This window comes from Anopheles gambiae, chromosome 3 (assembly GCF_943734735.2).
Source record: "Anopheles gambiae chromosome 3, idAnoGambNW_F1_1, whole genome shotgun sequence".
Taxonomy (NCBI): domain Eukaryota; kingdom Metazoa; phylum Arthropoda; class Insecta; order Diptera; family Culicidae; genus Anopheles; species Anopheles gambiae.
Genome location: NC_064602.1, coordinates 50,565,182 through 50,577,384, shown reverse-complemented (window position 1 = coordinate 50,577,384; position 12,203 = coordinate 50,565,182). Strand labels below are relative to the sequence as shown.

At 34.8% G+C, this 12,203-nt stretch overlaps 1 protein-coding gene and 1 long non-coding RNA gene across 2 annotated transcripts; both read left to right on the top strand.

Moving 5' to 3' along the window:
- The first annotated feature begins 465 nt into the window (after positions 1-465).
- LOC133393887 (uncharacterized) lies at positions 466-1,512 on the top strand. The gene is made up of 2 exons (XR_009766458.1): positions 466-954; positions 1,034-1,512. It is a non-coding gene; the product is annotated as an uncharacterized LOC133393887 (long non-coding RNA).
- A 4,510-nt stretch (positions 1,513-6,022) lies between these two features.
- Positions 6,023-8,812, top strand: LOC133392751 (uncharacterized). The gene is made up of 2 exons (XM_061653815.1): positions 6,023-6,046; positions 7,403-8,812. The coding sequence occupies exons 1-2, from the start codon at positions 6,023-6,025 to the stop codon at positions 8,780-8,782; spliced, it is 1,404 nt and encodes a 467-aa protein (XP_061509799.1). The 3' UTR covers positions 8,783-8,812.
- The last annotated feature ends 3,391 nt before the right edge of the window (positions 8,813-12,203 follow it).

Genomic DNA, 12,203 nt, shown 5'->3' with positions numbered 1-12,203 from the left:
ACCGCCTGTCTTGCACACATTCTTATTTATTCTTGCGATAATGTCGATGTCATCCGTAAAATTAAGATAATGGAGTGACACGTTTGATTATGCTCATCAGTTCAAATGTTGTATGAACTCTATACATAGGACATTCTATCTTGTTAAAGGTAAACTTTTTTTTTAATTCAGGAGGAACGGCACAAAAAGGCAGTATTGCTTAAGGTAAACTATTTGATCATATCTATTTAGGTAATACAGGCCTTGGTCGAATAAAGTATTTGTGTCAGTTTGTCAGACTACCACATCTCTGATGTTTCGATTTTGAAATCTCACAATGGTTGGTTTGTATGTTTTGTTAGTGTATGTTTATTTAGTTTGTGCCATATGCATTCAATCAACCTTTTATACTGCATGTGCATGTAAAGTTGGTATATATGTTGCCTTACCATCTGTCTTTCACAATGATTTAAGCTTCCAAATGAATGCAGTAATTTATGCTGCACGTTACCAATTGCTCAACTTTCGACCAAATACGTTTTGTCGGTGATATATAAGCTAGCGGTTCGCTTTAGTTTAAATTTTTGTAGCCAGTAGAAGTGTTCATTTTATTATGATCAAGTGGATTTTTAGCGCTGACTATAGTCAACTTCTCGACGAGTTGTACTGCAGAAAATGCAATAAGTTTATTAGAGGAATTGAACGATTTTGTTGACTTGCTGGATGTAGATAACAAAATACGCCTAACAAACATTTACTATCTGAACGATAGGGATTTCCAATCGATATTGTAATATGTGCAAAGTGATGAGTTCTGCAGAGTATGGACAGGATTTTTCAATCTGCTGGCGATACGCGATCTTGGAATGTACTTGACTTCAGCGGGTATTCCTGTGTATGATTATGTTGAACTTGTTGGAAATTTTATTGGTCAACCTCCCGTAAACTGTCGTACGATACGATACCCTCATGGAGGTACCTTATAAATAGGATGTTGGTAATTTATCTTTTTTTAAAGCACCATTTATTCATATATTTTTTAGTTAAATTCCAGGGCTTCAAGGGATATGTGGAGAAGCTATTGGGTAGTTTACCATTAAATGAATGGTTTGAGCTCTATAAAGTAAAACAAGAGAAAAGTGATCCATTTAAGTCATTTATCAACCAAGTTCGAGGAGTAAACTTGACAGAGTTTAACGAATTCTATCAGGTATGTAGACAGAACAAGTTATATTGCAATATAAATATTGTATGTTTATTCATCTCTAGACCAATAACGAATGTAGATCATTTGTGCAAGTGCTTCGAAGTCATGGTATCCAAGTCGAGCTGTTGCAAAAGGGAATAAAAACGTGGGTATTGTATGGAAAATTTAAATTTGATCTATTGTAGAAAAAAGTAACATCACTTTAAACTGTACTTGTAAACAAAATTTAATCAATTGTTACAGAAAAAAAAAATCTAATGCTAAGCAAAATAGTGTTATGTAGAATAATCGGTAACAATAAAAATAAATAAACGAGAATGATTATATTCGTGACCTTTTAGCTTAACGAAACTCTTCATATGGTTACACTAATAAATAAGTATAATATGATTTGTATAATTTTATATCACAGTTGTTATATACTTTAACAAGTTTAATCACTGTGTACCATGGCCTTGACAGATTATCGAATTATATGCCAAAAATTTAATTAGTATACCCTAAATTTCAGAGGCCATGAACTATCTCTATGGCGAGCAAAAGTATGTAGTTCGTTATAGGCATCACATCGCGTGGGGCGAAATGCGAGCATGAATCGATTTTAAATTGTTTAGTAAAAGGGGTTTCAGTTTTTTACGGTATTTCTCTTCAATTATTTTGCTTTTTCTGTCCGTTGGCTTTTGTGGAAAATAAGTCATTGAAAACAACTCGTGTATTGCATGCTACTTCTAAATCAATTGTTGAGGGCATTTGTGCTTCGTATCACCTCGGACGGTAGGACTGTTAAAACGATGCAACGCACGAATGACGTTGCCAACGAACGAGTTAGAGAAATAGAAAATAGCAAACTGGCGATGAATTCCGACAGTACACGGGTGAAATCAAGTTCCTATCATGTAGGAATCGTGGTTTAGAATGACATGGACGGACGTGACGTCCTTCTCGCACGTAGAAGTGAAGATTGACAGGAGTAAGCTCGTGATCAGAAAATGTACAACAGGCAATGTTTACCCAATGACATGGTTTCTGCGAAATTAAACGAATTTGTTTGTTTTCGGAATTAAGCTCAATTTGGTCATGCGTTGGCATTGGTTGAAGGAAAGGTTGGTCTAAACGGGTTTTGGGGCCATTCAGTTTGCATGAATAATTTCTTTTCTACGTGTTCCGAAGTGTTTTTGACATGATCTAATAATAAATGATGTTATTTAAAATTTATTTAGCACGAAGAAAACCAAAAATCTGAAACAACTTGACGATGATATAAATAACAAAAAAAATAAAATAAAAAATAGAAACAAGCTTGCTCTCAGAATGTACCAGAATCGATGAATAACCAGCGTATTACTTGTATATTTGTATATTAGCTTTTGCAAGGTTGGCAGAATAGATTCCCAGCTCAACCGCCGTCGTATCTCCCCTTAGCACACAAATTGATATACTGTTGCGCGGTACTAAAAAGTCTCTGACGCCTGTATTGTGCCAGCCAAACTCTTCATTCCTTTTCATTCCTTCTTTTCCTCACATTTAATTTGTTAGATAACCACATCGTCATTCCATTATTCAAAAATGAGTACTTTATCTGAAGTTATTGTCAATCGTCATCGAATTGTTAACTTATGTGCTACAAAAATGAGATAAAAAAGAAAAATTTCTTTCATTCATGTTCAATTGCCATCTATACCATTAGTGTTAAACACATTTAGCATGCGCACATTCCAAATGAATATAGAAAATACTGAATGGTTTGGTACAGGTCCGTGTCTGTGCTCCATCGGATGCGATTTTATCGGAAGGCCTGTCAAAATTTTATATGAGATTTGACAGAAAACGTCAGACGTGCGATTTCGTCATACGACGGAATCAAATTTTTTTGATTTTGTCGAACGCCGCATCCGATTTTATCTGCCAAACTAAATGTGTGGTGTTTTGTAGGAACAATCTCAACTTAATTTTTCACTATCTTTTTATTATTAAAATCATCCAAATCACGAAAAAGCGTTTGACAGCACGTGTGATAAAATCACATGCGATGAAGCTCAGACACGGCCCTCAGGCATAATTATAATGGGCTTGTCCGCGTAGGACGTTACGCCAAATAGAAGAAGAAGATATTTCTACCAGTGCATATCAAGTAGTACACGGTAATGATAATACAATGAATTTAGACGAAATACTTAATACAGACATTATAGATAATAATAAAAACTAGTTGAAATATAATACAAACTGTTGGAAACTGTTGTAAGGTTTCCAACGGACTGTCAGCTGAGGCGATGTTTGTGTGTGCGCAAGCAGTTAAAAAGGCAGAAAAACCGCGGAAACGATTAATTGCGATAAAAACACCCAAGAGTGAAGATAACAGAGAATAAAGAAAAAACCTAATTTTTGGTGCACCCTCAGTGCTTACCTATCAAATTCACTTTGTTCTCTTATTTTTTGGTTAGAGCGCCAGTTTCTAACACAATCATTAGTAGGATTGTGAAATATTATGACTTTAACAAAATGATTCACGTTGTACGTGAAAAAAGTGGATAAAAGGTTATGGTATAGAGGTGAGAATATGTTAGCTATAATTCACGACAAAATAGCTTTATTAATTGCTTTATTAATTATTGAATAGGCAATGAAAAAATAGTTGGTCTGACTTAGAATAATAATAAAATAAAATACGTCAAACTTGTATTTCAAGGCAACAAACAATTTTCCTCTATCTAGAAATTAAAGTGTAACGGATGTTGGGCTGAAGCTTTACTTGTCGCGTTCTAAAAACAGCATCCATACATGTCGATGGTAAACATTGAAGATTTCTTTATTGAGCTAGCTAGTTGATATTGTATTGATTCCATTCATTTTTAATGGGCAGGTATGGAAAAAGTGAGTGTTTGTCTAAAGTAATTACAAATTCTTTTTTTATATGCAGTGCAAATTAGGTCAATGAAGACCCTTCGCCACACTAAACATTCTATACATTTTCAATTATTTAACAATGCTTCACAAAAAGATCTTTACAGGGGTTTCATCGATGCTTAGAGAAAGGGTCTAACGTTACTTGTATATTTACTTGATGTTTGGGAAGAAAAATCACCACAAGTGAAGATAAGATGTGGTGGAGCTTTTGTTGCTTCGTATTTATAACCTTCAATAATTCATTTAGTTGAGAAACTTCGGTCAATTCGGTCATCGATTTTCACGTGTGCTTTTTTATGGTTTGTTTTACTTGGTGTTCTGCTACTCATGCAATTACTAAATTTTATATTGCTCACAATGTTGAATAATATAATATAATAACATAACATAATATTATCATGATGTGCTTCTTTTGGAGTGATCCGGCAGAACGTGTTCTTCCTTTTTGAGTGCTGACATCTGATTTAATCTGATTTCTAAAATTTTTGCAGAAGTATATTGTTCTAAGCTGCAACCATGCCTAAACAGAAGTTCGACCATTCCCAAAATAATATGCCAAAAAAGTGTGAAAGCTTTTGTTTTTAATTCCGACGGTTTGAATTATTTTGTTAATTTTTCCAAGTATTTTTCTAATTATTTATTAATTTTTCCAAGTATTTTTCTAATAGTACTTCCATTTTTAGTCACCTTGATTCATTGATTTAAAATGAAAAAGAGTAATGTTCTAAAACCACTTTCATTTGGGTAAGATACTTCCAGACACTTACGATTTTGTATGAGTTTGAAGCTAAAACGCGAGTTGTTACTATGAATGTTTGATTATTGAATGTGTGAATGAATTTCTGAATTTTTTCTTTGAGTCATACAGTTTTTGAAATTCATATCTTTTTGGTGCATACATGCATGGAGAGAAGTTAAAATAAAACACCGACAAGGTTTCATGACAATGCATGGTCTGACAATTAGGAGAGACATCTATGTAGTTTAAAATATCTTCATATTTCAGGGATCCGGAATAGAATGACACGTACTATAGAAGCAGAAATGTTTTATGGCATGAATGAGTTGTCGTTATTATTCGGCGAAAAACTGACGAAAGAACGAGAATTAAAACAATAAAAAATATTGTTTCTTGGTGGTTTAAACATCCTGACACCAAAGCGGGAAAGATGGACACTCTGTCGTAGGGAAAGATGTACACCGAATTCATTGATTTATTTTACTTCTTAAATCAATTGGTAAAGAATAATTTTTATCAACTACCTTAAATAAGGGTATTTAGAAGATATTAATCATCCAACAACTAGATAAAGCATGGACATATGTGAAAAACGGCACACCAATCAAAATAGCAGCCATTTATTATGCTATTACTCGTTCAACACTGATGAGGCTCTTCGCGCAAACCAATATCTTGTCACGACTTGGACAACTTTAAGCAATAAAAAGAAGAGGCTGATTTATACAACCTCGTTCAGGTATAGATGAGAGATTCTATGGGATTACAAATCAAACAAATCAAAAGGTTGAATTTTGACATGGTGCAAAAAAATGGTTTTAACTATTAACAAGTCCCTCAAAATTGCTGGGGTCGTGGGCTTTCCGCGGAGTAATTTTCTAAAGGGAAGTTCTGCATATGACATGCATATGACAGTTTCTGCATATGCATATGACTGTTGTTCTGTAAGCCGGAGCAACGTCAGCTGTTAGTGTGCGATACTTCAATAATGCTTTAGATTCTGCATTCTACGATATGTTAGAAGCAGCAAGTGCTTACAATTCCTAAATTCACGACTGAATGAATCGTCGTTGCAATTGGCCTGGGATTGGTTTATGTACTTATCAGGACATGGAAAGCAATGGGATGCAGTGGCGGATTAGGGGAATCGGGGGCCCTAGGCGGTAAGACGAGTTGAGGCCCCCTGTAAAATGGTGTTCGGGGTGGAGGGAAGGGTTGGTTGGTTGGCGGCACTAAACTTGCTGTTGGGAGATTGAAAAGTAACACTGATGTAAGTGTAACACTGCTTCTAGACGACCCAAAAAATCTTCCGTGACAATTTATGGCGACACTTTCTATCTGTCAAACCGTTCTTGTTTTAGCACGAATATATGGCTAACTTAGATCGTAATGTCGCGAAACGCGAGCGTTGCCTTTCTGTGAAAAATTCACAAACCCGCGACAATCACGGTTGCCTCTGATTTTGTTCTAAAACTGAGAAGTTGTTTTAGAACATAGAGCTCGCAGAAAATTTGTCGCGGTACAAAAGTTGGTCGTCTAGAAGCAGTATTACGCTCAAAATTGCGCTCTCTCCTTTTACTATTCCTTGCTAGGGTGAATTTTGCCTTCTTTATCTATTTCTTGGATTTGGCACAATACACTTGAAATGATCCAAGTTATCATGTTAAAAAAGCATACCCATCTGTTTAACGAAATATCACACGTAGTTAGATAAGAAATAGAATCAAACAAATTTAAACACGTTTTTAATGAACTAACGCTAAACAAAAAGCTTTAAAAATTAAAAAAAATACATAATATTTGTTTTTTTCGTTCAGATTCATTCAATTGATGTTCTTGCTGTATTTTTTTTATTCCAAACGTATTTGTTTTTTGTTTTTACATATCTCATATGTATTTTTCTCCTACATATTTCATCAAGGCAATGTGATACTATCAATACCATCCAAATCGATAAAAGCATAAACCTTTTCGATGATTTACAATTATAAATAATAGCTATTGAAATTGTAATTGATTATGCCAGATAATTATCTGACCTGATGAGAACAAACCAGGTGCATATTTTTGGTATAATTAAAAAAAGAGTATAAAAGGGTAGCGATGATTGTGAACCATGATCTATGTGATGTGATACCTTGATTTTAAACATTTCTAACGGGAATTTTGAAGAATTAAAATGAAGCAACACATCAGGTTGTTGATTTTCACCTTTCTTGCCAGTAGAGTAGTTTGTGAACATTTTGTTACAGAAGCATTTTTGATCGCACGGCGGGTGGTCGACCGTTTGGAGCGAGAGCAAACTCATGATATATTGTGTGTTAGTTGTAATGAGCAAGTGTTTGAAGATGTGGTCACTAGATTACAAAACGAGCGTCCGTATGTAGCACTGCGACGTATTACTCTCGTGTCCGGGACTATAAACATATTGGATAGCATGCAAGAAATGCATCGGAAACCGTCATTAGTTTTACAATGTTGCACAAATGGTACATATGTAAGTAACTTAAAACATAAATTGAAGAATAATCAGAATAAGCAAATAAAAACTCCGTAAAATTTGTTTGCAGTGTCACTGGGGTGAATCATTTTGGTATTCCAATCCAAATAAGTACTCTATATATATTCAACTATTCCATGGAGTAGACAATACACACATCATCAAGTACGGTAGCGAATTAAAAAGAGGTGGTATTATAAAGGTACTGCAATTTGTCGCCCCATCAAAAAATCATACCAAAGCCAGAGTGTACGTAACTGGTGCGTTAGTAGAAAAAAGGATAACGGTGTCCAATGACAGTGATGCAGAAAACCGATTGTTCGATGGTACATTAACTAATTATCGCAATTTTGTGTATGAAGTTGGGATTGTACCTATGCTGGCACACGTGTATCGAACAGGTAACAATTTCCGTAACCTGGAAATAAGTGCATTCTTAACCATTCTAGAGAAACAAGGAGCAAGATATCGTTTTCACCGTGAAATTGAGCTGAACAAACTTTTGCATAAGATGTTATCTGGAAAGATGCATGTTTTGTTAAACCCGGTAGAGACTTCAAAAAAAGTATTTGAAGTAGCATATTGGAAAGATATACAGGAATATTGCATTGTTTTACCTCGCCGTTATGAGCGAATGCATCTGCAGCTATTGTTGTCCCCATTTAAATGGCAGATATGGTTGGTGATAGTAGTGATTTTGGTTGCAATTCAGATAGTGAGCTTTATGTTCCCCGAGCGCGTGCCGAGTTACTTGATCTTAAAGTGTTTTTTTGGCGGTGGTGAGCCTGAACATAGCCTAGCTACAGGTAATCGACTTATTGTATGTGTAATTTGCGTTTTAATATTCCTATTGACTGAAACCTATCAAGCGATACTTTTGTCTCTCATGTCTGCCGATCCGTTTGAGAAAAATCCCGAAACAGTGAATGAATTTATCGAACAAAATCAAACGTTGATAATTACAAAGAGAGCAAACCTACCTAATCTACTCCCTGCAAAATTAGAGCCCCTGTTGAAAGAGGTGGATCAGATGGATGTTGATATAACACTGCAGAATGCGTCAATAGTGAGTTGCGATCTAGCACATTTTTTGAATACGAATCCGTATGAATGGTCATTACCCGTTAAAGCCGATTTGATTGTGATTAAACCGCGTGTTTATTACCGTATGAAGCACATTATTTTCAGTTGGACATGCCCGGCTGTGCGAGATTATCAGCGATACATGGATATAATGTATGATGTTGGACTGTACCATAGACAACTACAAATATGGTTTCCGAAGAAAATGTACATTCGTCGAGAACAAACGTTTAATGATTTGATTGTGCTAACGGACGATCTAATTCCCGTTTGGGAGCTCCTTGGAACGGGGTTATCAGTATCTTTAGCTTGTTTTTTAGCAGAAATCTTGGTATCTAAATTGAAAAAAGTTAAAGCACTAAAGTGAATTCAATTGTAGGAAGGGCTAAATCATAAATTATATTTGAATGTGCGTTATGTGTAATTCAATATGTTAAGGTCAGACGATACGATTGCAATCAGTAATGCAACTGTTTTAGCCCATATGTATGTAATTCATCACTAAACTATACTAAACTGATTACACAACTTGAATTTTCGTTAATGTGAAAAATTATGTTCACTGTATGCCTAACCTACTCAAAAAATTATTCTTATTGTTGAATCATATTGGCAGTCCAATCGGTTCCGTTGTTATTGATTTGACAGGAACTGGCATCACCCGTCATCAGCGTCATCAAAATTACTTTTCCGGAATTACTGATTGCATTGCTTATTGTGTTGCTACCGTCGGATGTGTACTGTAGGTTTAATAGCTTATATAAAAACCTTAAACTACACAACACAGGCACAATAAAAATGCGATTGGTATATTAAACATAACATACATTTGGAATCGCTTGAAGAAGACAAAAGAGCAATGAAATGATCCATTTTAAAGTTTATCATAAATACAATTCAAAGCACATATACAGCGACTTTGTGCACGGATATTTTCGATATCTATAAACAATTACAGAATACATTTTATGCTTGACTGCAATGCAAATATGTTCTCGATAAAAAACCGTATCCTAGAATAAATTATATTGTATTTGGGCAAAAGATGCAAAAATATGTATGATACGTTCGTTCAGATAAAATTGAACGGAGAATAGTAATTGTGTGAACTGTATTGATGTATGTTGCTTGAAAGAAAATAAACAAAATAAAAAATGAGAGAATACGTTATCCGCACTTCAACATTTTGATGTTATGTAGAACAGTTCTCCGTCTACGTTTTTGTAGAGGAATTAAATTGAAACATGGTAACAATATTTAAGTTGGCGTTAACTTCTATTTGTTTTTAATTTATATTTACGAAAATGTATAAAGACATTCCAGGGTTTTTTTTTTAACAAAATTTAGGATCTATTTTTCCCCTCAAATCGTTTCAGATCACAAACGCTCTTTTTGCATATGTGTATCTCTATTGGGCGGTTAGGCAGTTGTGGTAAAACCAATAGAAATCCTTCTTTTATTGAGGTGATGTGTAATATTTGAATTTTTTTCTTCCTTAATGTTGATTACATGATAGTGAAGAATTTTTTTCTACTGCTATGTTTCTTAACGAAATCTGCTCTGTTCTGCTAAATTATGTAACCAGTTATAACACTGGGGCTACAAAAAATATTTTTCTATCTATCATGTGAATTTTCAAATTCAATAAATTTATACAATATCTGTACACTATGTACTACTCTATACTACTACGACATGTTTGACAAAAGCTACAAAAAACAAAATAAGCTCTTTCTCCCTTTCTCTTTTCAAATCAAAATCCCTACCACATTGTCGTTTCAATGCGGTGTTGTTAGTACGTGCAATTTATCTTAAAAGTTGGGTCAAAAGTTTTAAGTAAATACTGTTGTGGTTTCAGCTGGTGATGAATTTATTTGAGGACGTAGCTTGAAAAGCGGATGATTATTTTTCAACCAGAGGTAAAATCTTAAAAAGCATTTTTACGTTATCGTGTTATTCTTTCTGACTTATAAGTGGCAAAATTTTCAAACTTCGAACACGTTTCCAATCAGTGCAGATGGCACATTTTTCATATCTTGATGTTTTTGTGTTGTTAATACTTATGTTTTGCCAGCTGAACCTGTGTTGTAGTAGTATGAATTGCCATAAATTTTCTATCTATGCGTTTCTACTTGTCACCAAGAGTTTAGTTTGACGCACACATGTTAGATTGAATGAAAGTTTGAAGAAAAACGAAAAGCATGACAATTGGATACGTTTTATATTTCTTGCAAGCGACATTCGCAGGTGAGTTTGCCGTGGACAAGTTTTTTATTTGTTAATATTTTATAAACACATTTACTCGAGCAATACATTAATAACACAAACCTAAAACAGAACCTAAACAAGAAATCTATTTATCTCGAAAGTTTAAGAACATTCGAGTATACTAAAAAGAAATCTGAAAAGAAATGTATATAATATAAAATATTATATATATATATATATATATATATATATATATATATATATATATATATATATATATATATATATATAAATAAATAATATATATATATATATATATATATATATATATATATATATATATATATATATATATATATATATATATATATATATATATATATATATATATATATATATATATATATATATATCTTATATTATGTTATATAAAATGAATGTGTTTCATAGATCTTTTTAAAAAATACTTGGTGGCTCGGTAGGAGAAGGCCGATGAAAAACTCTCAGTATTTCGGGAATCATCTTCTATAAGTCAGATCCTGCCATACGCTGATGATATGGACATTATTGGTCTGGAATCCAGACTCTGGATCATTGGACTATCCTATGTAGCAGAAATAGGTGAACGCACTTTTTTAGTCGTTCAAGATTTCACCTATCTCGGGTCAAAGGTCAGCAACAACAACAGCATGGAAGCTGAGTTGCACGCAAGGATGCTGGCTGCCAACCGGTCTTTCTACAGCCTGAAAAATTAGTTCACCTCAAAGAACCTGTCGCGACGGATGAAGCTGGGACTATATAGCAGCAATATATAGCAATATAGTACCGGAACTCACATACGCCTCTGAGACATGGACACTGTCAAAATCTGACGAAACTCTCTTAGCCGCGTTCGAGAGGAAGATGCTCAGAAGGATACTTGGCCCCGTATGTGTGGAAGGACAATGGAGGAGCCGCTATAATGACGAGCTATACGATGTACGGCGACCTCACTGTCGTGCAGCGTATCAAGCTCGCCAGGCTCGTGGGTTGGCCATGTTGTACGCATGGAAACGGACAACCCAGCCCGTAAAGTATTTTTAGGCCGTCCACAAGGACAGAGGAGGCGTGGTAGCCCCAAATTTAGGTGGCAAGATGGCGTGGAGGCGTCCGCCATTAAGTCTGGGATAGCGGACTGGCAGACGAAGGCGCGAGACTGTGAGCGGTTTCGGACACTCCTGAGGCAGGCCAAGACCGCAAAGCGGTTGTAGCGCCGGATAAGTAAGTAAGTTAAAAAACATCCAAGGAAACCACCATTTTATCTCATTTTCACAATTCCTACGATCGTTCCAGACTTCGATCAAGTTAGACAAAGAGGATGATTAATTAATTAGAATCTTAAAAACGTTTAAAAGAAACCTTCACAGCCAGTACATCCTTCCTCCATGTTTTTAAAAAGTTTTAAATAAGGATAATTTTTGAACAGTTTTAAAGTTGGAGACTTCAGCAACTCCCCCCCCCCCTTCTCCTCTTCTTCACTGCTCTACTGCGATCCGGCAGAATATTGTTTATAATGATCCGGCCCGTGACCAAAAATATTG